Source organism: Mastomys coucha, unplaced genomic scaffold (assembly GCF_008632895.1).
Source record: "Mastomys coucha isolate ucsf_1 unplaced genomic scaffold, UCSF_Mcou_1 pScaffold18, whole genome shotgun sequence".
Taxonomy (NCBI): domain Eukaryota; kingdom Metazoa; phylum Chordata; class Mammalia; order Rodentia; family Muridae; genus Mastomys; species Mastomys coucha.
Window position 1 is genome coordinate 92,270,450 of NW_022196900.1, and position 23,756 is coordinate 92,294,205.

At 43.4% G+C, this 23,756-nt stretch overlaps 2 protein-coding genes and 1 non-coding gene across 4 annotated transcripts in view; 2 read left to right on the forward strand and 1 right to left on the reverse strand.

The window, feature by feature from the left end:
* The window catches only part of Srsf10 (serine and arginine rich splicing factor 10), a 13,219-nt gene extending 8,951 nt beyond the window's left edge, over positions 1 to 4,268 (forward strand). For both annotated transcript variants that reach the window (XM_031379074.1, XM_031379073.1), the window contains exon 6: positions 2,612 to 4,268. In XM_031379074.1, coding sequence (XP_031234934.1) covers positions 2,612 to 2,672 — 61 coding nt within the window. In that variant the 3' untranslated portion in view covers positions 2,673 to 4,268. The remainder of the gene's footprint in view (positions 1 to 2,611) is intronic.
* Positions 4,269 to 6,688: 2,420 nt separating this feature from the next.
* Pnrc2 (proline rich nuclear receptor coactivator 2) lies at positions 6,689 to 9,114 on the reverse strand. Its single transcript, XM_031379075.1, has 3 exons — positions 8,978 to 9,114; positions 8,607 to 8,814; positions 6,689 to 8,189 (listed from the first exon to the last, which is right to left on the reverse strand). Exon 3 carries the CDS (start codon positions 8,168 to 8,170, stop codon positions 7,745 to 7,747), a length of 426 nt encoding a protein of 141 aa, XP_031234935.1. The 5' UTR covers positions 8,171 to 8,189; positions 8,607 to 8,814; positions 8,978 to 9,114; the 3' UTR covers positions 6,689 to 7,744.
* Positions 9,115 to 20,411: 11,297 nt separating this feature from the next.
* Positions 20,412 to 20,542, forward strand: LOC116097290. Its single transcript, XR_004121333.1, has one exon. It is a non-coding gene; the product is annotated as a small nucleolar RNA SNORA33 (small nucleolar RNA).
* Positions 20,543 to 23,756: the final 3,214 nt, after the last annotated feature.

Sequence of the window (23,756 nt, forward strand, 5' to 3'; positions counted from 1 at the left end):
TCTTGTCAAGATGTCTAAGCCCATGATGATTATTTATGATGCAATGTGGAATAGTTCTTTTGTTAACTCCACCGTCTGGGGATTGATGCCAACTGGGTTAAATAGCGTTTTCAGGGAGATTGACCTTTTCACTGAAACATGGAGACTTCACTGCTTTCCCCCACCTCAATCCCTGCTGGTTCTAAGATTTGGAACATTAAAGCATAAGGGAAAAGTAAACTCCCCCTTAAGTTTTAAGTGTGTCAGTGATCACAGAAATCATTTTGAGGGGAAAAGACTGTTCTTAGCATAGTTTCTCTAAAATTTAACTATTGTTGATCATTGTTATTTAGGGGTTTTGTTTTGTTGTTTGTTTTTTCTGTTAGAAACAAGTGAACTGTTTGAAAATACATTTTGTTTATATGCATAGTGTAAAACAAACTGAATTTTGATGCTCACAGCACTTGCCATGTGCGTTTGTATCAAAATCTGCCTGTTCTTCACAGGGGAGGCTTGTTCAGTTTATTATTGTGAGACAAGTTGAGAAGATGACACTCCTAGGTGATTTTTGTGGTGCCGTGAATTTTTGGGAAATGTTGAGTTTTAAACAAAAGCCACATCACTTAGTTTTTGGTAATGTAGGACATGACTAAAAAATAGTGAAATGATACCCTTAAATATTTATAATTTCTAGTACTTCTTTCTCTTCAAGATTGTTTTGGAGGCAATAAAGTGACTTGAAATGTCCGGTGTCATTTCAGAATACAAAGCTAGTGTCTCTAAGATCTTAGACTCCTTGCTTACAGATGTGAGTGAAGATGCTGTGGGGGGTGATCCTGCTAGAGGATTACCTGTTTTTCCTTTCAATTTTGTTTTTAGAAATCTAGTCCTTGCTTGTAGACAACAAAAGATGGTTTTAAGAACTGTTTGTGGAATGTGTTTGGAGGATTAATTCTAGATTCTTTGTATATTTACTAGTATTTCTAACTTTTATTTCTTTACTGTTTGCAGTTAATGTTCTTGTTCTGCTATGCAATCATTTATATGCACGTTTCTTTAATTTTTTTAGATTTTCCTGGATGTATAGTTTAAACAACAAAGTCTATTTAAAACTGTAGCGGTAGTTCGCAGTTCTAGCAAAGAGGAAAGTTGTGGGGTTAAACTTTGTATTTTCTTTCTTATAGAAGCTTCTAAAAAGGTATTTTTATATGTTCTTTTTAACAAATATTGTGTACAACCTTTAAAACATCAATGTTTGGATCAAAACAAGACCCAGCTTATTTTCTGCTTGCTGTAAATTAAGCAAAGATGCTATAATAAAAACAAAATGAAGGAAATAATGATTAACTGGAATTATTATAGTTCTGAATGAGTCTAAAATAATGGAAATAATCCTCTGTAGCTTTAGGAATATTTGAATCAGTTTTAACATTAGGCACAACTACGCAACTCTGGGAATGATAGAACTTGCCAGAAATCTACATCTTTTACATAGTACCTAAGAAATTTCCTTATGTCAAAATCATGTCATGATTCTTCATTAAACCTCTTGGGTTAAATAGTATAAGAGGTTATTTAGTAGTATTGGTAAACATTAAAATGAAAATTTGGGCAAGCTAACTATAAATTTATATTTTCATTACTACAAAGAATCCTGCTCATTTCCCTTCCTGAACAAGACAGACTGGGTTTTATTTTTATGACGTGGTTTAAATCCTTTTTTATTGTATGTTGGTGAGCATTGAAATGATGACCACTTCCGGAGGGTGGTTTTGGTATATTTTTTTGGATTGAAATCTAGCTATTTTGCAGTAACAATTATAGCTGGTAATTTATTATTTATGCTGTGCCAGACACTGTTCAAGAGAGTTTGTTTATTCCTTCACTCTTCACAACACCCTTTAAAGAAAGATTTTCTCCTCCCCACATATCAGGAAACTAAGGCACAGAGAAAAGGCTGTTAATAGCAAGATTTAAGCCTCTTTTTTTTTTTTAAATAGTAGTTGAAGAGGTAGCTCAATAAAATTATGCTCAGTCTCTGTAGAACTAGAAGGCCTGGTGCTGGTTTGTTTTTGTCAGTTTTTTATACTCAGACTGTTAACTTGAGAAGCTTACATGGTGTTTATGAAATGGTATGCCCAGCATAGCTTCACAAGGACTATATACATACAGTTATGCTTATAGTAGGATTCTGATGATACCAGGTGAGGATTTTTACATTTTTTTAAGCTGAATTTGGATCATATTAAGTTCCACAGTTGATAAGACTCTCCTTTGTGCATAGCAGTGGGCTCTATTGAATAAGATGGTCCTGTCAAGATTCAAGTGAAAGCTGACACTTCCCCTCTCTTTTTACTTAAGAAATCTACTTGTTTATTTGTTTGTTTTTTAATCCAAGTAAGCAAGAAGAAAAGTGAGAGATAATGAATGCATCAGTGAGAAAGGACAGGTGCTACATTGAGTTTGAGCTGTTAAGTTACAACCTAGGGAAAGGACCTGGGAACTACTGTACTATTCTCTTGAAATTTTGGCCCAGTAAGCTGCTACATCCAGTTCAACTAACAAAATCCTGTATACCACAGAGAAGAATAAAGAGAAAACCAAACTGACAAACATCCTTCTTTTATTTAAGACCAAACTGCAGCTGGAATACCCAGTACAGTTCTGCTTACTACACTTCAAGAAAGATCTGAAAGCGGAAAAAAGAACCAAAGAAGGGCAGTCCAAGCGACCAAAGGGTGGGTGGAAGGTGCTGCAGTATGGTACTGTACGAATATTTTGACTCTGGTCTGAAAAGATAAAAGAATTATCGAAAACTACATGGAATAATTGAAGTCCCTTCAAGTTTGAAAGTAAGCATTTTAGGACAAATAAAAGGAAATTCAACTTTGTACTTGTGGAAACTAATCCCTAAATATGAACAGGTTTATATTGATTCATGGGTAGCCGATCCATGATAAGTTACTGGAAACTAGGATGTCTGAACATCAAGGAAGACAGCCATAGTCTCTAACAGTGCCTCTCTTGGTCTGTCTCAAATTAAATTGGATGGTAAAGGTATGGTCAAATATAAAGTTTTTCCTAGTTAACTCTTAAAAGTCAGTTCCACTTAATGCCAATGTTGGCAAGTCTTGCCTTTGTTTATTCCAGTGCCAGTATTTTCTGCTTAACTCTTTTGTTGGCATCTGAGTTTATTTACTTGTATACTACATACAGTTTACATCTAACCACTCCTTGCCAGGCTAATTCCACTTAACACTTGATATCCACCCATGAGGGCCCATCTCTTCTCACCTCCTGTGTAGACAGTATGTTCAACAGATATTTATTGAACCCTTACCGTGGGCAAAATATACTGGATAATTGGAGAGGAGAACAGATTATTTAGTAAAACCTACTGAGCACAATCTAGTGAATCATTATAGTATGACCTCATCTTGAGGTGTGTTACAGTAATATTTTATACCATTCATATCCTAGTGTAATTATAAAACCCAATATACTATCAAAGAAAATAATTTTATGGTCGTCTGCCATTTAAAAGTATCTAGTATTTGTTGTATCCCATTACTACAAATAATGAAGAAAACCTGTGATAAGCTGATCTGTTGTGCAGTGATTAATATACTAGAGTAAGATTAAGTTGTTAACTGTTGACTCTGTCAAGCAAATAGGTAATCCCCAAAATAACAAGTATTTAACTTTATATTAAAGCAAACCCTGGGTGCTATAATTAGATCATTTTGAGGCAGACAGCTGTTCTCCCAATCGACTTAGTATATTCTGTATGGAAGAGGAAAGTGTTTACTGGATAAGACTTTTTAGTGATCTACTTGTACATTTTATAGGGGACATATTATGTGTATAGTTAATAAATAACTTTATAGTGTCGCAAATGTTTTGGATTCCTTAGTTCCTTATCAGGATATGAAGCTTGTTTATCCTACCATTAATACCATCACATTCGGATCTTTGTTGTATTTTTGCCACATATTTAAAACTATGTCAAAATCTGAAATCTGGAAACAGTGTTAAGCCTTTGACCATTTTTTTTAAGTGTAGTAGGATTACACATAAATGAAGGGAGCGGTAAAATGAAGGTTATTTGTTGGAGTTTTTTGTTTTTTTAAACGTTTTTTCAGCCTGTCAAAACTCAAAAAAGCAACAGGCATCAGGTGAGAATTACAAATTTTGGCTTAATTTTTGTTGCTGTTTTTATTTTGAATCAAGTTGGAAATGCTTTTAAAGTTTTATTTTTAACGACACAATAAAAATTGCTAAAAACTGAATTTAGCATTTATTTCAAGATTATAAATTACTACATAATCGTTAGCACCGGATTGGTCTTAAAGGTGAGGTTCTGTGTATTGGAGAGCTGCATAGGCTCTGTGTTCCTTACTTCCCCTCCCTTTCCTTTCACATTGAGCTTAAGGCCTTCCAGAGGAGGAAATTAACTTGTGTTGTTCAGATGAGGTTTTTGTTTCATTTCTTAAAATTCAATACATTGTTTCTATTTACTTTTTGGGTTTCTTTTCTTTTGGGGGAGTGGCTTCATATGCTGGAAAATATCCATGTTCATTTATAAATACAGTAATTGGCAGCTCTTGAGTTTTAAGTCTAATCAGTAAGAAAGGGCCCCTGTGGTTTGGGGTAGCTGTTGAGTTAGGGCAAATTGTTTTTAGTCTTGTCTATTGTGGTTTCCATGTATATGAAAGGCTATCAATATTACTCAGCACTTCTGCGCCAAGTTGTGTGAAGTTGTGTGTTTTCCAGATACTCCTACTTAACCTTAAAAATCACTCCCAGGAAATGAATACTTATCCTGTTTTTCAAATAAGAAAGCAGTCTTCTATGGAATACCCACCATGTGGACAGTAATTTTTGCATACATACCTTCTAACTTTACTAAAAGTAGATTTTTAAGTATATTCCAGGATTATAGGCTGTTGGAGCTTCCAAACTTCGGTTACTTTTGGATCTTCACTGTACTTCTTTTTTACCATGTTCCATTTTTAAAAATTTTGAGATTAAAGACTAATTTCAACAATAGTCAGGAATCAGAGAGGTTAAACTTCAACTGTTAGCTTCATCGGGATACTCTATTCATTGCTGCAGAAGACTCTTTTCTCGTGGGTGTTTTCCTGTCCCTCCAATCCTGTTAGTTATTAATGTTTGTGTATTTGTAAAACTGATTCACCATTCACCCTGTGTTAAAACTGTAGTTCTTGGTTTTTTGTTGTTGGGAGTTTTTTGTGTGCAGTGGGTGGGTGGGGATTAAAAACTTGAGGCATGTAAATTTTTATTAGTAACAGTAGTTTGTAAAGAAGTAAAAGGACTTTGTAATCCAGGTTTTGTTTTTGCAGATCACGTTTCTTTGAATGTTGGAGAGTAAAATAAACTGGTCTAGGAGCTTTAAAAAAAATCTTGGTTTTTCTGTAGACTTTGTTGTACCTTCCAGGTATAACTACCCAAATAGATATTTGTTTCTGAGGTTTTAGAGATATATTACTTGATTTAGAACAATGTCTATGGAAATATGGGGGGAGGGCATGGGAAGCTGCACAATTTGACCATTTGAAATCCTCATGCTTAATAGATTTAAGGTAAAGTCAGTCTATCATATTATACACCGCCACCAAAATACATAGCAAACTGACACTATATGGTTGCCTTTAGCAACCAGCTCTAGTGGATTCTGCCATACTTTATGGCTCTGGCCACTCATTGTCTAGCTGCTCGAGTAACCATACTAAATTGAGGCTGCATGAGTACTTCCTCCCCGACCCCCAGGGTTTCTTTGTAAATAGCCCTGGCTGTCCTAGAATTTGCTTTGTGACTAGACTGGCCTCAAAATCAGTGTGCCACCCGGCCAATCCTGGCTGCTTTTTTTTTCGTGCTTTGGAATTTGTGTCTCCCTGAACAACAGCTATGCTTCATTAGTGTCTATTGAAGTGTTTATACAAACATCTTAGTCCAAAATTAGGAATCCAGGCATATTGCTGAATTCTAATGCATACATAAAAAAACATATCTAGGCAGAGGCACCAAAAAAAGGACTTTACATTAGTTGTTTCACTGAATTACCCTAGGGCCTAGAGATAATCCATCCTCTCTGCAGGTGGGATTAAAGTGCCCACTATCCACTAGAAAGCAAAGGTGCAAAAGCTAATTATAGTTTCTGGTTTTGAGACCAGGTGAAGTCCTTGCTGTTCTAGAGCTCTCTGTGTGAACAGGGCTGCCTGTAACTCACATCTGCCTACATACAAGAAGTTTTGCTAGTTTGAATTGGTTTTTTTTGTTCATTTTTTTTCCGAGACAGGGTTTCAACTCACTCTGTAGACCAGGCTGGCCTCGAACTCAGAAAACCTGTCTCTGCCTCCCAAGTGCTTAAAGGCATGCACCATCATCGCCCGACCTAGTAAATTGTTCAAATTATTTATTAAATAATTATCTTTTAGTTATTCTTATTTCATGTGCATTAGTGTTTTGGCTGCATATTTCTGTATGAGGGTTTCAGATCACCTGGAACAGGAGTTAGAATTGTGAGTTGCCACATGGGTGCTGGATTTCCCATAGGCACAAAGGAAGCATAGCTTAGCTGGGCAGGGCTGTGCATAATACAGTCAGTCTCAGCATTCAAGCTCAAAAGAAATGGCAGAATAGCATCATAGTCATCCCAAGTAGACAGCCAGAGTCACACAAAACAACATACCGGGGAGAAGACGTTTATTTGTGAATTTTATTTTTCAAAGTCTGATCATAATTTTATGAACTTGTCCTTTAGGATAGATACTCAATGCTTTGATTTGAACTTAAGATTTGGTCTAATCACAGACTTTTTTTGCCATAAATGAGGGGTTGCACATAATCGAGGGTTACTTAGGATTAATGAAGCCAAAATGAGTCTTTGGGTGTAAACAAGGCTGGGGAGGAAGTTTTGTACTACAATCTTTATATCTCTTTAAAAAAAACAGGAAATGTAGCTTAAATTTTTTCACTTATAAAAAACTAATATAACAATTTACTTTGTATAGTTCACAAGCATATCAGTTACATTGATTCACTCTGGCACTTAAGCACAAGGGCAACCTTTTAAAAACTGAAGACCAAAATTAGGCCATAAGATTAAAAAAAAAAAAGGTTCATGGTCTTACATTCGTCATGCTCACACTAAAAATAGTCTTATTTTGTAGAGTAAAGGCTAAGAAAACATTACATATGTTACAAGCTTATTACATGTATTTACATGGCTTTAAATGTCACAAACAATTCCCTGCTTCAAGCAAGCTTTGTATGTGTGAGGCTAGATCACTTTAGCAGCTTTGTGGGATGTTGTTGTATAAAAGAATGCTCTTAGAAAGTTATTCAGCACTATCTGTTTTTAGAATAGATTTGGCATATCTCTGGGTACCTATCCACTGCATTTAAGAAAAATTACCTCAGATAGTTTGGGGTGACCACGAAACTGAACTCTGCACCTTGTGCATGCTAAATGCTTACTGTCTGTTTTCTTCAGAAATTTATGTATTAACCCATTAAATCTTAATTTTCCCATCAAACAATAAAGAAGTTAAGGTTACTGTTCCTCAAATCTAAACTTGAATTTAGTTAGCAACACTACCAAGTAGAATTAGTCACTTAAATTGTTTAAATTGCATTGACACTGTATAGTGTTTACAGCACATAAATGTCTGTTTATACTTGCAAATTACCAGTTTTCCCACAAAACGTCATGTGTAAACATCACAAAATTGAAAGTTAGTACTTATACCTGTACTTTAAGTAAGGTTTTAAGTTGAAATGTCATCGTTTCCTGTTCTGAAGGGTTCAAGGAAACATGAACCCAGTGGCTCGGTGGCTTGGGGAGAACACTTGGTGATGGCGGTTCACTAAATTTGGCTCCAGCATAGTTCTGATTAGCTTGAGACTTAAAAAGCAAGCTAGGACTTGATAAGCTAGCATTCCAGGTGGAGTTGTTAGAAAGGCTCTTGTTTTTTCCCCCATTTTGCATGGCCTGCCATGCTGCTGCTGCTGCTGCTGGATCATACCCATGTCCTCTTTCCTTTTTCTTCTGAGCAATCTTCATTTGGGAATTGTGATCCTTGCTCTTCTGTCTATTGTGCTGTTGTTGGTTCTTACTAGCATTTCTAGATTGAGGGTCTGGAATGTTATACCTCTCTCCGCCACCCATCTTCAGCTTCTTTTGTCACCTGTAAGTAAATACATGTAAACAATAGTTAAATTCCACATGTCCCTTTTGAAGTTTCCATAGTTCCAGTTCTAGAAATGTTGAAGAAAATATGGCAAGATGGGATTAGACAGGCAGGCCTGCAAAACCATCTACCTCAAAAACTAAAGTCCTAAGCCAAATACCAGTTTGTGAAATCGAAAAAAAAAGAAAGCAAGCTGTTCATTCTTTGTACAACCTAAAAGAAATAATCCAGCACAGCCACCCTTGGCTGCTGTGGCCTCCGACTTTAAGCAGTCCTGCCCCAAACTCTGGAGTGTTCGCTGGAATTACAGGCACATAACACTGCACCACCACTATGCATGGCCGCTGACCTTAATCGTTTAGAATTGCTTTAATCCCAAAATAATTGGCCCCGCTGAGATGCAAATCTTTATACCTTTCAGTCTGCTTTTCAGATTGCAGGATTTCCACTACTTGTCCTCTTCCTTGCTGCCAAGCCCGGGATAAGAGACGTTGCTTTCTGCTAGATCCTTTTCTTTGTCTCAGTACACAAGTTTTCATGAGCCAGTCTGCTGATTTCAGCCTAGGAGCTGAGGCCCACATCGAGTCTCCTCAGCACTCGATGAGTTTGAGAGAAGTCCTAGCTAGAAAAGGAAAAATAATTACTTGAAAACAACCCCCAAAACTGATCGCTTAGACATTCTACAGAAATGGCTGCTTCCTCAAAGCTCCATAGATGAGACCACGACCTTCTTTTACCTCATAAATATCAGCTTACAGCTCTTGAGGACTTTTTGGAAGACTTACCTGCAACTCCTACACGTTTTAAAGTAAAACTAAGGAAGCGTTCGCTTCTATGGCCACACTGAGAAACTAGGACCCCACAGTCATTTCCACAGCAAGGTTCTGTTCCCAACAACGTGCATCGTGATTTCGCTTATGACTCCGGTACTGGTGCCATAATTTTCCACAAATCGCCATCACCTTACAATTCTAACATCACGCCTCTCTAAAATGAAAGGTTTCTCTCTGTTCTAATTAGTCAAATTAGCAAATGCCCTCACAAGACTAAGACAGCCTCCAATTTCTATTAAGTCGGAAGGCCCGCACAGCGAACCTCCAAGCTTGCGACTCAGCTCTGGTCGCACCCGCCCGCCCGGCCTTATCTCTTCAGCCAGGCCCAACAATGGTGCCCGCCGTGGCCAACATGGCTGCCCCCGCCTCACTCACCGACTTCGAGTTCGGGCGGCGGCGGCGGCTTCCTCTCGACCTCCAAGCCTCCTTCCCTCTCCAGGGAGAAACTATACACGGATCTAACAGCCCACAAGCGAGTCACGGATCACAACTCCGACTTGGACCAGCCTCCTCCTGCCTTTACCGACAAAATGGAGGCCGCTGCAAGCGCGGAAGAGGACCCGAGCCTGGGCAGCCAATGAGGACGCAGCAGCGCGTCCCGCGGCCAATGAGACGCCAGCCGCCGCCTGTTGCTGGGGCAGGCCCGGGGGCAGTGCGGAGCGGCTGTTGTCGTGGTTTGAAATCCTGCGGGAGGAGCATGTCGGGAGTAACTGCCCGGCTTCCGGAGCCGCGCCGCGAGGCCTTCCCCGCGCTGGCGGAGGGCAGCTGCTCCTCTGTTGGCCTCCCTGGCCGCGCAGCCAATACTTTACTTCCGTGACCAGCCCTCTGTGCAGCGCCCGCCTTTGTTCCTGCCCCCTTCTGGCCCGCAGTCACTGGACCAGCCCCAGAGGCTGCCATGGGTCGTGTTCACCCCACCCAGAGCCTGGCAACTATTCTGGACATGACCACCTTCCTTTTTCATGTCTCCTCTGATCTAACTTCACTTTTTCTCGGTCCTGAGACAGTCGCTACCATCAGGGCCTGCTTTTTCTGTAGACAGCGCTGACTGGTCCCTTACACATTTTTTGGCTTTGTTTAGAAAGTGGAAAAACTAGAGAAAATATACCGCTCAAGAATGACAGCAAGTGGGCTGGCAAGATGGCTCAGTGGGTAAGAGCACTGACTGCTCTAATGAAGGCCCTGAGTTCAAATCCCAGCAACTACATGGTGGCTCACAACCACCCGTAATGAGATCTGACGCCCTCTTCTGAGGCATCTGAAGTCAGCTACAGTGTACTTATGAATAATAATTTAAAAAAGAATGACAGCAAGGTTCGGGAAAGAAAGGAGAGATATCTTTTGTCTTAAGAAACAAAAAGTGTGTATTCCAGAGTCAACATTTCAAGGGCGAACACTAATTTCTATGATTAATTCTGGGGGCAGATATGCCAGGTGTCTTGTCTCATTCAGGTCTGTAATCACAGCTTCTCAGTTTTGAGATCTGGTGGGACAATATAGCAAAACCCCCATCTCAACGGAACAAAAACATTGGCTCCAAATTATGATGCAGAATTACACACACACACACACACACCCTATACAACCATTGCTGTCCAGAATGAAATTGGCCCCAGAGTTGTGCAAGCCTGTCCCATGCAGCACGGGTGCTTTATCTGCTCCCTGCCTTGTGCTAGACTTTTGCTTATGTCATCTTATTCCACTCAGAAATTTTAAGGCCAAGGTACTATTCTGATTTCCAATGTTCTTGGATTCAGAAACCTCAGTGGTACACTTCCAAACATGATGCTACAGTGAGATTCAAGAACCTAGGCTCATGTACCCTACAATGTTTGTGTTTCCCGTGTGCCTAAAAGGTGCTTGACGTAGAGGACATTGTTACCGACATTGCCAGAAGGTTTGGGTGCTGTGAAGCCTATGTCCTGCCATTTGGGAGAGCATGGTTCTAGCATTCACCATGTCTTAGCACTGTCTCTAGCTCATTCTTTATAGCTACCAGCCCACAAGAGCTCCAAACTCTGGACCATGTGTGGAAAAGAATTCCTCCTTCTCATCACCCTCTGCGTGTCTGATTCCGTTTTAGACATCTGTGTGCGTGTTTTCTTCGTGCATGGCGTGCTTGCAGTACCCAGGGAGGCCAAAAGAGGGCGACAGAGGCCCGATAAAGTCGATGATTGTGAGAGAGGCCTGCCTTTTTCTCCCTAGTCCTAGGACTAAAGGCCTCCACCACCATAGCCAGAGGGTATTTAATTTAAAACATTCATCTTGCCAACATTTATCTAGGGCCTGCTTTGGGGCTTGGCCCTCTGCCGCACCATAAGGTTACAAAAGTAGATGAAGCCTCATCTGGATCCAAAAGGAGAAAAAGCCCTTTCCTGTGTGTGAGAGAGGGGAGCTGAGGTTTGGGGAAGTTTGTCTTGGTTTACTCCAGACAAAAACAGCGTGCCCATTGCAAAGGGAATTAGAAGTTAACCTACCACTGCTAAGAAGGTACAGCTCGAAGGGTCCACAGAAGACTCTTAATTATAAAGGGGGCAGGAGCTGGAGTCAGCGGTAAAGTGTTGCCTGTGGTATATTTGAGGATCTAAGTTCAGAACTTCCAGGCTCAACATAGAAGTTTGTAACTGCTGTGGGAAGTGCACAATCTAACCAGTGAGCTCAGTTCAGTTAGGGAACTCACAAAGTGAAGGACATGGTGCTAACCCTCTTAACTCCAGCCCTTGGGAGGTGGAGGCAGGGGAGTCTCAGAGTTCAGGGCCAGCCAGGCTTACTGTGGTCCTGTGTCCAGAGAGAGAGAGAGAGAGAGAGAGAGAGAGAGAGAGAGAGAGAGAGAGAGAGGCTGGTGAGGTGGATTAGCAGGTCAAGCCACTCCACCCTCCCTCCTGCCCCTCCAGCCTGCCAACCTTAGTTCTGGGACCTCCATGGTGGAAGGAGAGAACAGATTCCTACAACTTTTCCTCTGACATCCACACCACACCATGGCATGCACATGCAAACACAATAAAGGAAGTAAAGAGCCATCGAGGAGGATGCCCAATGTCAGCTTCTGGCCTCAACAGGCACATGTGTGCTCATACAGGCCTTGACACACACACACACCAGAGAGAGAGAGAGAGAAAGGCGGGGAGAGAGGGCGGAAGGAGTTTTGTAAATATTCCCTTGCCTAATCTAAATAGAAGTAGAAAGAGGGAAGGCAAGTGACACCTGAGGTCTATTGTTTAGACTCTGGGGGGTGGAGGTGGGGCACAGTCACCCTGTGGGCCACACCTATACAAGTCTCTAGTCTACGGACTTGCAGAACTGGTCACTTAAGATTGGTTTGTTCTTTCTTCTTTAAGCTTGTTTTTAATCTCAGGGTCAGTTTGAATGCCTGCGGGTCTGCTAAGAGGAGCTCAGGCCCTGAGGGACCATCTATGCTTCCTGGCTCTCATTAGTGTTACCAAACTGGTATGAAGCCCCACACCTCCTTCCTGGGGAAGCGTCTGGGGCTGGTTTCTACGTGTTCACACATGCCGGATCTCTGGTCAGCCGTGAAAGTCACCTGATTCTAATTACCAAACAGAGAGCTAGGACTTCCGTGGGAAACTCCCACGGCTCTCGTGATGCTCAGGGAGGGGTTCAGCCTGCAAGACCTTAAAGAACTCTGCCTGAGTACTACCGATTGACACCCACATTCACAGCCCTGGGGGATGGGCCCATGCATGTTTCAGTCCAGCTGAGTCCAGTGTCTCACTAGTTCAATCTCAGATCTGAGTTACTCTCTGGCAGCCACTTGTCTAGGAACTGTGTATATGGAGTCCTTGTTTGCTGTGTAGCTCTCAACAACACAAGAGAAGGCATTTCCTAAACAGGATTATTTAGCTTAGGTTTGTTGTGGTAGGGGGTTGTTTGAACAGGATCTCTTGTACCTCAGGCTGGCCCCAAACGTGCTTTGCATCTGAGAGTGTCCTTGAATGGTCTTGCTTTTTGTGCCTCCCAACAGCTGGGTTTACAGGGATATGCCACCATGCCCAGCCTAGTTTATTTATGCTTTTGGAAACATCAATATATTATGAACATGTTTCCTTGTATATATAAACATACACGTGTGGTTATTAGTAGAATTTTATGCTATGACCATATTAATTAATTTTATGGTCAGCCAGTATTTACAGTTTTTTGCTATTATAGGCTGAGCTGGATATCCTTATAAATTTTCATTTCCTTAAATTTCCCTTAAAGTCCAAGCTACAAAATTATTAGGTCACGAGGTAAACATATAGGTTAAGTGCTGGGTTTTTTTGTTTTTTTTTTAACTTGACACGAGCTAGGGTCACCTGGGAAGAGGGAACCACCACAGGGAAGGAAAATATGTCATCAGATCATTCAGAAGACAAGTATGTTGAGAATTTTTTCTTTTTTAATTTATTTATTTAATATATGAGTAACATATAGATGTCTTCAGACACTCCAGAAGAGGGCGTCAGATCCCATTACAGATGGTTGTGAGCCAACCATACGGTTCCTGGGAATTGAACTCAGGAAGAACAGTCATTGCTCTTAACCTCTGAGCCATCTCTTCAGCCCTGGGAATTTTTCTTATTACTGGTTAAATGGGTGGATCCAGTCCGCTGTGGGCAATGCCACTCCTGGGCAGGTGGTCCTGGGTTATACGGGAAAGCAAACTGAATAGGCCACCAGAAGCAGACCAATGAAGAGAGTTCCTCCAAGGCCCCTGCTTCAGCCCCTTCCCCCAGGTACCTGCCTTGACCACCCAACCTGGTTTATCTTAACAACAGAGAAGTAAACAGTAAAGCTTTTAATACGTGTTACCAGACACCTTCTATAAACTATGTATCCAGAGATGGAGAGCTGGATCAAACAGCCAAATACTTCAGACATAGTCATGAGGACCTAAAATTAGAACTCACATAAAAATCTAGGCTCTGCTATGCCAGTGCTAGATTCAAGAAGGGCAGAGACAGGTGGATTCCCAGAGCTTGTTGGCCAGCCAGCCTAGCAATTGCTAAACTCTGGGTTCTCAAAAACATAATATAGGAGAGTGACTAAAAAGATACTCAGTGTCTACAGTAGCTGCTGCAAGCATCCATACAGACATGCATGTATGCCCACATATGAAAATGTATACCCACAACAAAAAACAAAAAAACTGGGCAGTGGTGGCACACGCCTTTAATCCCAGCACTTGGGAGGCAGAGGCAGGCAGATTTCTGAGTTTGAGGCCAGCCTGGTCTACAGAGTGAGTTCCAGGACAGCCAGAGCTATACAGAGAAACCCTGTCTCGAAAAAACAACAAAAAAAAAGAGTCTGGATAGGCAGCTTTGGAACTTGTGATCCTTCTTCCTCAGCTTCCCAAGTGTTGATTACAGGTGTCAACCGGCAAGCTCAGCTTCAATGTAGATTTGTTTGCTTGCTTGCTTATTTGTTTTAATGAGGTGTCTTGATTCATTTAAATCAATATCGTCCACAGCTGCCAACTTGTCAGATGACGAGCTACAAACATCTAGAATTTTCTACTCACTAAAGCAGGCTAATGTTTGTTGTCTGCCTCAAGACTTCAAAAGTCAGGCTACCACAGACAAAGACTATATTTTGTACCAAAAAAAAAAAATGAGTTAAACAAATTTACATCATTCCCATAGATGATTAAAACAGCTTGGCCTAATGACAGCCAATGTTCCCAGGCCACTCTTGGGAGCTGCAGGGAACAAGGGAGTCAACAGATCTGAGTCCCAGGAAGTGACTGACCCTCTCCTCCCCTAGGGGGAGGGTCTCCCAGTGTGGTCCAGGCTGCCCTGGACATCACCACTCTCATGCTTCATAGTGTGGTTGAGGGGCAGTGGTGGCACACACCTTTAATCCCAGTACTTGGGAGGCAGAGGCAGGCGGATCTCTGAGTTTGAGGCCAGCCTGGTCTACAGAGTGAGTTCCAGGACAGCCAGGGCTACACAGAGAAACCCTGTCTCCAAAAAAAAAAAAAAAAAAAAAAAAAGGCTGTGTACCATCTGTAGGAGAGCTGGCAAGCTGACCAACTCAGCTACCATCCAAGCTCATATCCAGGGCTTTGAGCTGACCCACCCCAACATCTACCCCATCCATGAACTGCTGGAGTGAACGAAGGGGCTGGACCTACAGATCCAAAGCTACAGGATCTCCATGACACAGGGCAACAACTGGGTATCCAAGAGGAGTCCCACTGAGGATCCAGTGTTGATGGTGTAGCAGAAGCCGGGGGCCTCGAACCAGACCAACGGCTCACAGCAATGAACATTTACAAGTAAAGCTGTTTGGACAAAAGGGTATGCCGTGTGACACACTGTGACAACATACTGTAGCTTCCATGACAAGAGTTTTGGTTTTTTTTTTTTAATTTCATTTTTATGTTTATGTTGTATTTTCTTTTGGGAGTGAGGGGGTGCAGAGACCAAATACAAAGGGTTGGGAGATGAGTGCGATTGGGGTGAATGATGTGAAATTCACTAAGAACCCAAAAAAGGTTGCTCTGTTTGTTTGTTTTTTAAAGTGTGCACCACCACTGCCTGGTGGGCTGGATGACAGCTCAGCCACTAAAGGCTAAGTGCACAACATCAGGATTACTGTGAAAAACAATCAGTTGATCAAGGGAGACTGGAAAACCTGACCAGGTGTGGGCTACATGTAACAACAAAGCATACGCAAGCTCCGAACTCTCCAGGAGCAGATGCTGTGCAAATGACTTAAGACGAGTCAACTTACATGATCCCAGGTCTTTGACTCTTGGACCTGTCCTGGCTCTCCACCCCACCTCCATTCTTCAAAGTACCTTTCTCTCCTTTAAAAACTCTCTCTCTTTTTAATTTAATTAACTTATTTATTTATTTTAGTTTTTCGAGACAAGGTTTCTCTGTATAGCCCTGGCTATCCTGGAACTCACTCTGTAGACCAGGCTGGCCTCGAACTCAGAAGTCCGCCTGCCTCTGCCTCCCAAGTGCTGAGATTAAAGGCGTGCGCCACTACCACCTGGCTTCTTTTTATTTTTACAGCAGGGTCTCTCCACATGCCCCTGGCTGGCTGGCCTAGAGCTCACTATGTTACCAGTCTGGCCTTCAACTCAGCACAGGTCTGCTCATCTCCCTCTCCCGGATCATTACACCTGGCAACTGTGTCCATTTCTGTTCTCAGCTGTGGGTCGTTCTTCCTTTGGGGACATAAGGGTCTGAAAAATCTCAGTGGGTGCCCCTCTGGACTCCAGTCCACATGTGTAGCTTAGGCTGGCCTCAATCCTGCAGGGATTCTCCTGGCTAAGCCCCCTGGAGGATGAGCACCATCTCAGGCTATTTTTTAAATGGGATTTTATTTACTATTTATTTATTTAAAGATTTATTTACTTTATGTATGTGAGTACACACACTGTTGCTGTCTTCAGACACACCAGAAGAGGGCATCAAATCTCATTACCGGTGGTTGTGAGCCACCATGTAGTTGCTGGTATTTGAACTCAGGACCTTCGGAAGAGCCGTCCGTGCTCTTACCAGCTGAGCCATCTCACCAGCCCCAATTTTTGTTTTTTAATAATGCATTAAACAAAGGAACTGAGAGTGTCTGACAGGGTCATAGCTTTGACAAACCTGATGAGCCAACGTAAGAGGCACAAGGTTCTCTTTGAATATCTCCCTACTCGCCTTCCCCCCACCCAGCCAGGCAGGTTACAGGGGGATGGCTCCAAGCAAGTGCACACTCAGGGCTCAGTACATCCTTCTTGAGAGAACTGCATGTCCAGAGGCTTGGCTAACTCACTTTATGAACATGTAAATACAAAACCACAACTTTCACCTCAAACAGCAGAAGAGAGAGGTTGTGCCGGAAACCAAACTGAGTGACCATGTCTGAGGTAGCCCCAAATTCCATCTTACAACTTGGAAGCAGTTTCCTGCCATTTTTGCAGTAATAGAACAAAGGAGGTCCTAAGCCGAGGCTCTTTTTTAAATGTATTAGGGGAAACATTAGGTAGGCAGGTTAAAATGAAAGAGGGAAACCTCCGCTGACACATCTGGTTAGCTTTTGGTTGGAAAGTAGGAGACTGAACACAGCAAATGGTTTACCTAATGGTCACAAAGCTGTTAGGTCAGGTGCAGAGGACACTCAGTGCCTATTATGAGGACTAAGGATGTCCCTAGATAATTTGGTTCTGGACTTGCAACATTCCAACCTCTCTTCTGTTTGGATTCGTTTTGTTTATTGACTTTTGAGACGATCCCATGTGACCCAGGCTGGTCCTGAACTGGAGATGTAGCCAAGGATGACCTTTGATTCAGAACCTTCCCACCTTCACCTCACACATGTATGGTCTATCAGTGTAGACTGACTCACGCTGCTTTTTCATTTTTTTGGCTTTTTTATTTTTATTTTTGGAAGCAGAGTCTCAGTCTAACCCTGGAATTCGTTGTATGTCCCAGGCTTCTCTGAGCTCTAGGCAATTTTCTTATCTCGCCTCAGGTGGTAACTCCCAGTGCTCCCTTCCTTTTTGAGGGGAACTCTGTATGAATCCTAGCCTGGGAATCTGTTGCACACCTGCGATTCTAACACTCTAGAGTCAGAGGCAGAAAAATGGTGAGTTCAGGTTTAACCTGAGATTCAAAGTGGAACCAGAGTAATGACTCAAACCCAGTACTCGGGACACAGAGGCAGGACGATGAGGCTTCCTCCACCACTTGTTAGGTTTGAGACCAGCCTGGAATATCCGAGTCCCTGTCTCAAAAATAGAAGAAAAGGAGGAAGAGAAAGGCCGGAGGAGTTGATGGGGTGCTTGCTAAACACACAAAGTTTTCGTTCCATCCCCCGCAATGCAGGGTGGCACTCGGCTTTAATCCTAGCATCTGGGCTCAAGATCATGACCAGAATGGATGGTTCAATGGGTAGAGGTGGCTGCTGCCTAGCTCCACAGCACAAGTTGATGGGGGTGAGGGGCACATGGTGGAAGGAGTGAGACATCTCCCGTAAGTTGTCCTGTGACTGACACACACACACACACACTTATCCTTCACCAGGTATCAAGGAAGATCAGGTTGGGCTGCAGGAGATCCTGCCTCAACACAGGAAATAAAATAAAATAAAATAAATAAATAACAGCATCAACTCAAAAAATAGGAGCAAAACAAGAAAAGCCGTGCCTCCTGTTCTCCCCTTGGGAGTGGCTGCCTCAGAACCTCAAGAACTGGAGACATTGTTCCCTGGTCTCATTCAGGACCCAGCTCTGTGACATGCAAGGCCTCAGCTGACTGTCAGGCAGGAGAATGAGCTCCCTCCTTCCCCCTCCCCCCAATTGCCTCCTGTAGTCCGGTAGGCAGTAGGCCAACGAACTTGAGAAATGCTATTTGGGTTCTAGAATTTGCTCCCCAGTGTAGAGAAGGAGGATCAGGTACATCGACAAGATCACAGCAAAGCGACTCCCTTCCGGTGAATCATTTTGATGGACTCACATAGGCGGCTGCCTTGGACCAACTTGCTCAAACTTCCCCAGAGTTTCTAGGTCAGGTCACACACAAGAGTCTCTCTCCTGAGGGAGTTCAGCTTTCAAGTGGCCTCACCTCACCTCCCCATCCTCCCCTGCAGAGTGTCACCCTGAAGAATACAACTGGGGGTGTCTGACAGTCCTGAGCAGACTCCACTTTTTTTTTTCAGTGTTCATCAGTTATGTTTTATTGGAATATAACCATGTTCATTTACACAAAAGCAACATAGTTGCAAAACCAAAGACAATATTAACAATATTTACTATGTGCCATTACAGGAACTTCATAAACCTTTGCTTTTAAAAAAGCATCATCCTAAACTTTCCGGAACATTCTAAGCTGTCCTAAGATGGCTACCATCCAAATAGATGTCTGAAAACCACTTACTTCTTAATTAGCAAGTAGCCAGCCCCGTGTAGTACACAGACATCATCTCGTCCCTCTAAAAATTATAGCTGGAGATGTAGCTCAGTGGCGATGGCTGTGAGCACCTTCACTGCCTCATCTGCCATAGACTAGCTGGACTTCACAAGCATTCTCTGGAGTTACATCATGGTTCATTCTATAACCCCCTAAAGCAGACGTTCCCCATCTGAACTGAAGTACCTCTACATTAGAGACCACATACATTACTCAAAACACGGTGCTGTCAGACCCCCGAGGTCCCAATGGATGCAGATCTCACTCAGATCTGACAACCACACGGGCACCCTTGTGGATCATTACTTCTTTCAGCCTGGTGAAGACCACCTTACTTTCAAGTCATCCAGGGCAGGCATCGCCTCAAATTGGCAGCTGGACACAGCAGGAGCTCGGAGCTCCGCAGGACACAGCAGCCTCGGCAGAGGCCGCGGTGGAAAGGGCCAAACTCCACTTCTTTTCCTCCCTTTGTGACCACCCCGGCAAACTCCCTGGAAAGAATGTAGTGGGTTAGGTTTAAAGGCCAAAGCAGGGCTCTTGCGTTAGACATTCTCTGGAATGTTGGGGATTTTTAAATGTGTTTTTAAGGATGTTCTTGTTTTCATTAATGAGTGGGAGTAATTAATTGACTTAGTGCTTCAGCCTAAGTGGGGAGGTATCCAGGTCACCAGGAATACTTTTCCTGAGTAATTCAGCCCTCGGCATTGGATTAGATGTTGTATAGGTTACAGAGAAGAATGAAGGAATGGGCCTGGACCTGTGAGAGGGCTCAACAGATAAAATTGCTTATCAGCAAGTCAAAATGGCTAGCTAGGTTTTATAAGGCAAGAGAAGCTGGGGGAGGGGAAGGGAAGCTCAGGGGCTGGAGAGGATTAGGGAAGGGAGTGAGGTTAAGAGGTGCCAAGAGGAGCCAGCACTCTGTGACAGGCACCTGTGGATGGCTGACAGTGACAAGCAGACTGGCAGCAGCGTCTGCCTTGATACATTAAATAGGCACCACAGTTCACCATTTGTCCTGAATTTCTTTGGGACCTAACTCCATCCGTGTGACCTCTAGGTCCTTCAATGACCTTCTCTAAGCTTCTTGCCCTTTGTGCCCTCATAGAAGGCCAGTGGCTGGGGAGAGGACTTAGAAAGACATTGTCTGGAGTAGAGAGGAATCTGAAGTCCTGTGCTGGCACTTGTGGCCACAGAGGTCAGCAGCACAGCACAGCACAGTGCGGCGGCGTGGTACAGTATGTTCTGGCTGATAAGTAAAGCCCTGCGTACACGTGGCATCAAACAGGCCAGTAAACAGCCCTCCTCCGTGTGCTCTCCATCAGCTCCTGCCTGCACGTTCCAGCCCTGCTTGAGTTCCTGTCCTGACTTCCTCCAGTGATGGACTATGATCTGGAAGTGGAAGCTGAATAAACCTTTTCCTCCCCAACTTGCTTTTTGGGTCTTGGTATTCTCATCGCGGCAATAGAAACCCTAAGACAAAGGCAGCCAATTTATCTGTTTATTACAATGTTTATGCAGAGAAATTTAGGAAAGACTGGCAATAATGATGCCATGTTGTGAGCCTTGAGGACAGCTGAAGTCTTTAAGGTCCCTGAAAATGGCTACATACAATATTAATGCTGGGAAGCAGTTTAAGACTGAATCATAGTTAATAAAAACTTGAAAAATAGTGAAAAAAAAAAAGAAAGAAACCCTAAGTTGACTTAGGCACATACTAGGTGATTCAGCAGCCCTCACCTGCCCATAGCTCCAGCTTCAGGGGATCATATGCTCTCTCCTTGAGTCTCTTTGGGTGCACTCGAGCACACACACACGCATACACACACACACATACACACACAGAGCTGTATTGTCTAACCTCTGAGGTCACCAACTTCATTCATCCACTTCATTCATTCTTATTCACTGAACATATTAGCTGAGGGCCTCATACGTGCAGGACGCTATTCCAGTACTTTGGGATAGAAAACCACAGAAACAGACTCTTAGAAGGAGGAAGAGATGGATGAGCAGTGGGATACACTGTGGAAGCCAGGGTGGCCTCGTTTCAGGGAACCAGTGGGTCAGAGGCACAGGAAATCCTGGGTGAGGTGGGAGACTCACTTCCTGGATTGGGGAACCACTTGAGGACTAGAATCCAGAGGCAGTGGATCTGTGCTGTCCCTCTCCGCCCCAGCACCCTCACCCGGTCTCCTGAAATTCTGTGACTTGTGATATAAAGATTAAATAATAAAGCCAGGTGGTGGTGGCGCACACCTTTAATCCCAGCACTTGGGAGACAGAGGCAGGCGGATTTCTGAGTTCGAGGCCAGCCTGGTCTACAGAGTAAGTTCCAGGACAGCCAAGGTTACACAGAGCTCACACTGAGAGATCTGTGTGTGGCATTCACTTAATGAACCTGAGATCCAGCCACTGAAGCAGATGCAGCTCAGGCAGGGTTTCCCAGTGTCTGTGTTGAGGACAAGGGTTACACTGATGTGGTCCCTCACAGAAAGTGTTGAGTTTCTGGAACCTAAGATGCAAGAGCACATAGCCAAAGCAAGGCACAGTCCTCCACTGCCTCCTCATCTATCCGGGTCTCAGTCTACAGTCTCTGCTGGCCTGGAAGTCACTGTGGAGGCCAGACTGTCATGAATTCAGAGATTCAAGGCATATACCACCGCACCCAGCCCGTTACTGATTGGTATGTATAAGTGTGTGAGTGTGTGTGTGTCTGTGTGTGTGTATGTGATGTGTATGATATGTGTGTGTCAGAAAAGGACATCAGGTGTCACTCTATCTAGTTCCCTTGAAAAAGAACTGTCACTTGAGCTTGCTGTCCATCCCCACCTATTCCCAACCCACACCCACATTCCCCAGGTTGGCTGCCCAGCAATCCATGGGGATCTGCCTGTCTGCTCCCAGTGCTGTGCTGCCCCCAGCCACTGTTGTGGGGTAGGAGATGGGGGTTGCAGGTGTGCACCATGCATGCTCAGCTTTTGCAAGGATCCAGGTTTGAGGATGCTCTTTCCACTAACTTAACTCCTCCCCGATGATTTGCCTTGTTGTGGTCCTGAAATCGACCCTGGAAGATACGGTTATCTAAGCTGCACCTGGTGGTGTGGGCCTGTCATCACAGCTGTTTAAAAGGCTGAAGCTAAAGGATTCCAAAACTTAAGCTGGACTATGGACAGAGTTCAAGATTAGCCTAGGCAACTTACTGAGACTCTGTCTGGATGGCACGATACACACTTATGAATCCTAGCACTTGAGGGTTTTGAAACAGGGGGGGTTGATGAGACTACAAGAACAATGTGGGGTATTGTGTAGGACCGAATCTAAAAAAACAAAATAAAAACAAAACAAAACAAACAAACAAAAAACTGAACCAGCAAGATGACTCAGTGGTTAAAGCCACTCACCCCCTGACTTCAAGAACCTACATAAAAGATGAAGGAGAAAACTGAGTCCTCACTGTTGTCCTCTGTTCTCCACACTCTTTATGTGGCGTGCGCATGCTGCCTCCAACAACATCAACAATGACAGTGAAAATAAAATGTTAAAAAAAAAAAAAAAAAAAAAGCCAGGCAGTAGTGGCACACACCTATAATCCCAGCACTTAGGAGGCAGAAGCAGGCAAATTTCTGAGTTTGAGGCCAGCCTGGTCTACAGAGTGAGTTCCAGGACAGCCAGGGCTACACAGAGAAAGCCTGTCTTGAAAAACCAAAAATAAATAAATAAATATAAATAAAATAAAATTAAAAGATGAACGGTAAAATTATTTGTGTCATATTAATTATAATGTTTGTAAGAAGACTATTCAAGAGACGCCACAGACAAGAGGACAGAGACTGTGGGCTGGAGGGATGGCTCTCAGTGGTTAGGAGCACTGACTGCTCTTCCAGAGGTCCTGAGTTCAATTCCCAGCAACCACATGGTGGCTCACAACCATCTGTAATGAGATTTGATGCTCTCTTCTGGTGTGTCCGAAGACAGCTACATAAAATAAATAAAAATAAATCTTTTTTAAAAAAATGTACAGAGACTGCATAGGCAGGCCAAAGAGCGTCTTTAGCTCCAAGAAAATATGGGAGGAAGGTGGGGAGAGAAGGGCAAGAAATGAATGGCTTCTGCATGAGGGCCAACAATGTTGCCAAGATGCAACTTAGAGAGGCAAAGCAGTGGGTAGAATCACAAAAGAAACACCAGGGGAGAGGAGGATTCTGGCTGGACTGATGGACAGGACAGGAGGACAGGCTACCAGAGCTCAGCAGACAGGATGGAGGCTGAAGAGCCTGAGCAGGATCCTCAGCTAGCACTGACCAGTGCAGACATGAGCACAGAAATCCAGGGCGACCCTGCGTGGAGAGTTCACCATGGTGTAAGCAGGGTAAAGGGAAAGCGTGTGTCTCCTAAGCTTATGATGGAGACAACTCGATGATCCCATCCACGTCCCTTTCCAGGAAGCCCGAGATAAGCCCCTCCAGAGCTTCCCTAGCCAGCTCAGGGTGGCTCCTCCCCAGAACCTGTGCCCCAGCAAGTAGTAGCAGGAGTCACCTCCCTCTTACCTGGTTCCCTTAACAATTGAGTAGGACCTGGAGTTAATGCCTGAACTTTGGCATGGCTTTCTCCCACTGCCTCCTTTTCCTGGAACTCACTATTGTAGGTCATGCTGGCCTAGAACACAAAGATCAGCCTATCTCCAACTCCTGAGTAGACTAAAGGTATGTACCACGAAGTCCAGCCCTCAGGATGCTTCCTCCCTCCCTCCCCCCTCTCCCTCTCCCTCCCTCTCTCTCCCTCACCCCCTCTCCCTCTCTCACTCCCTCTGTCTCTCTCTGTCT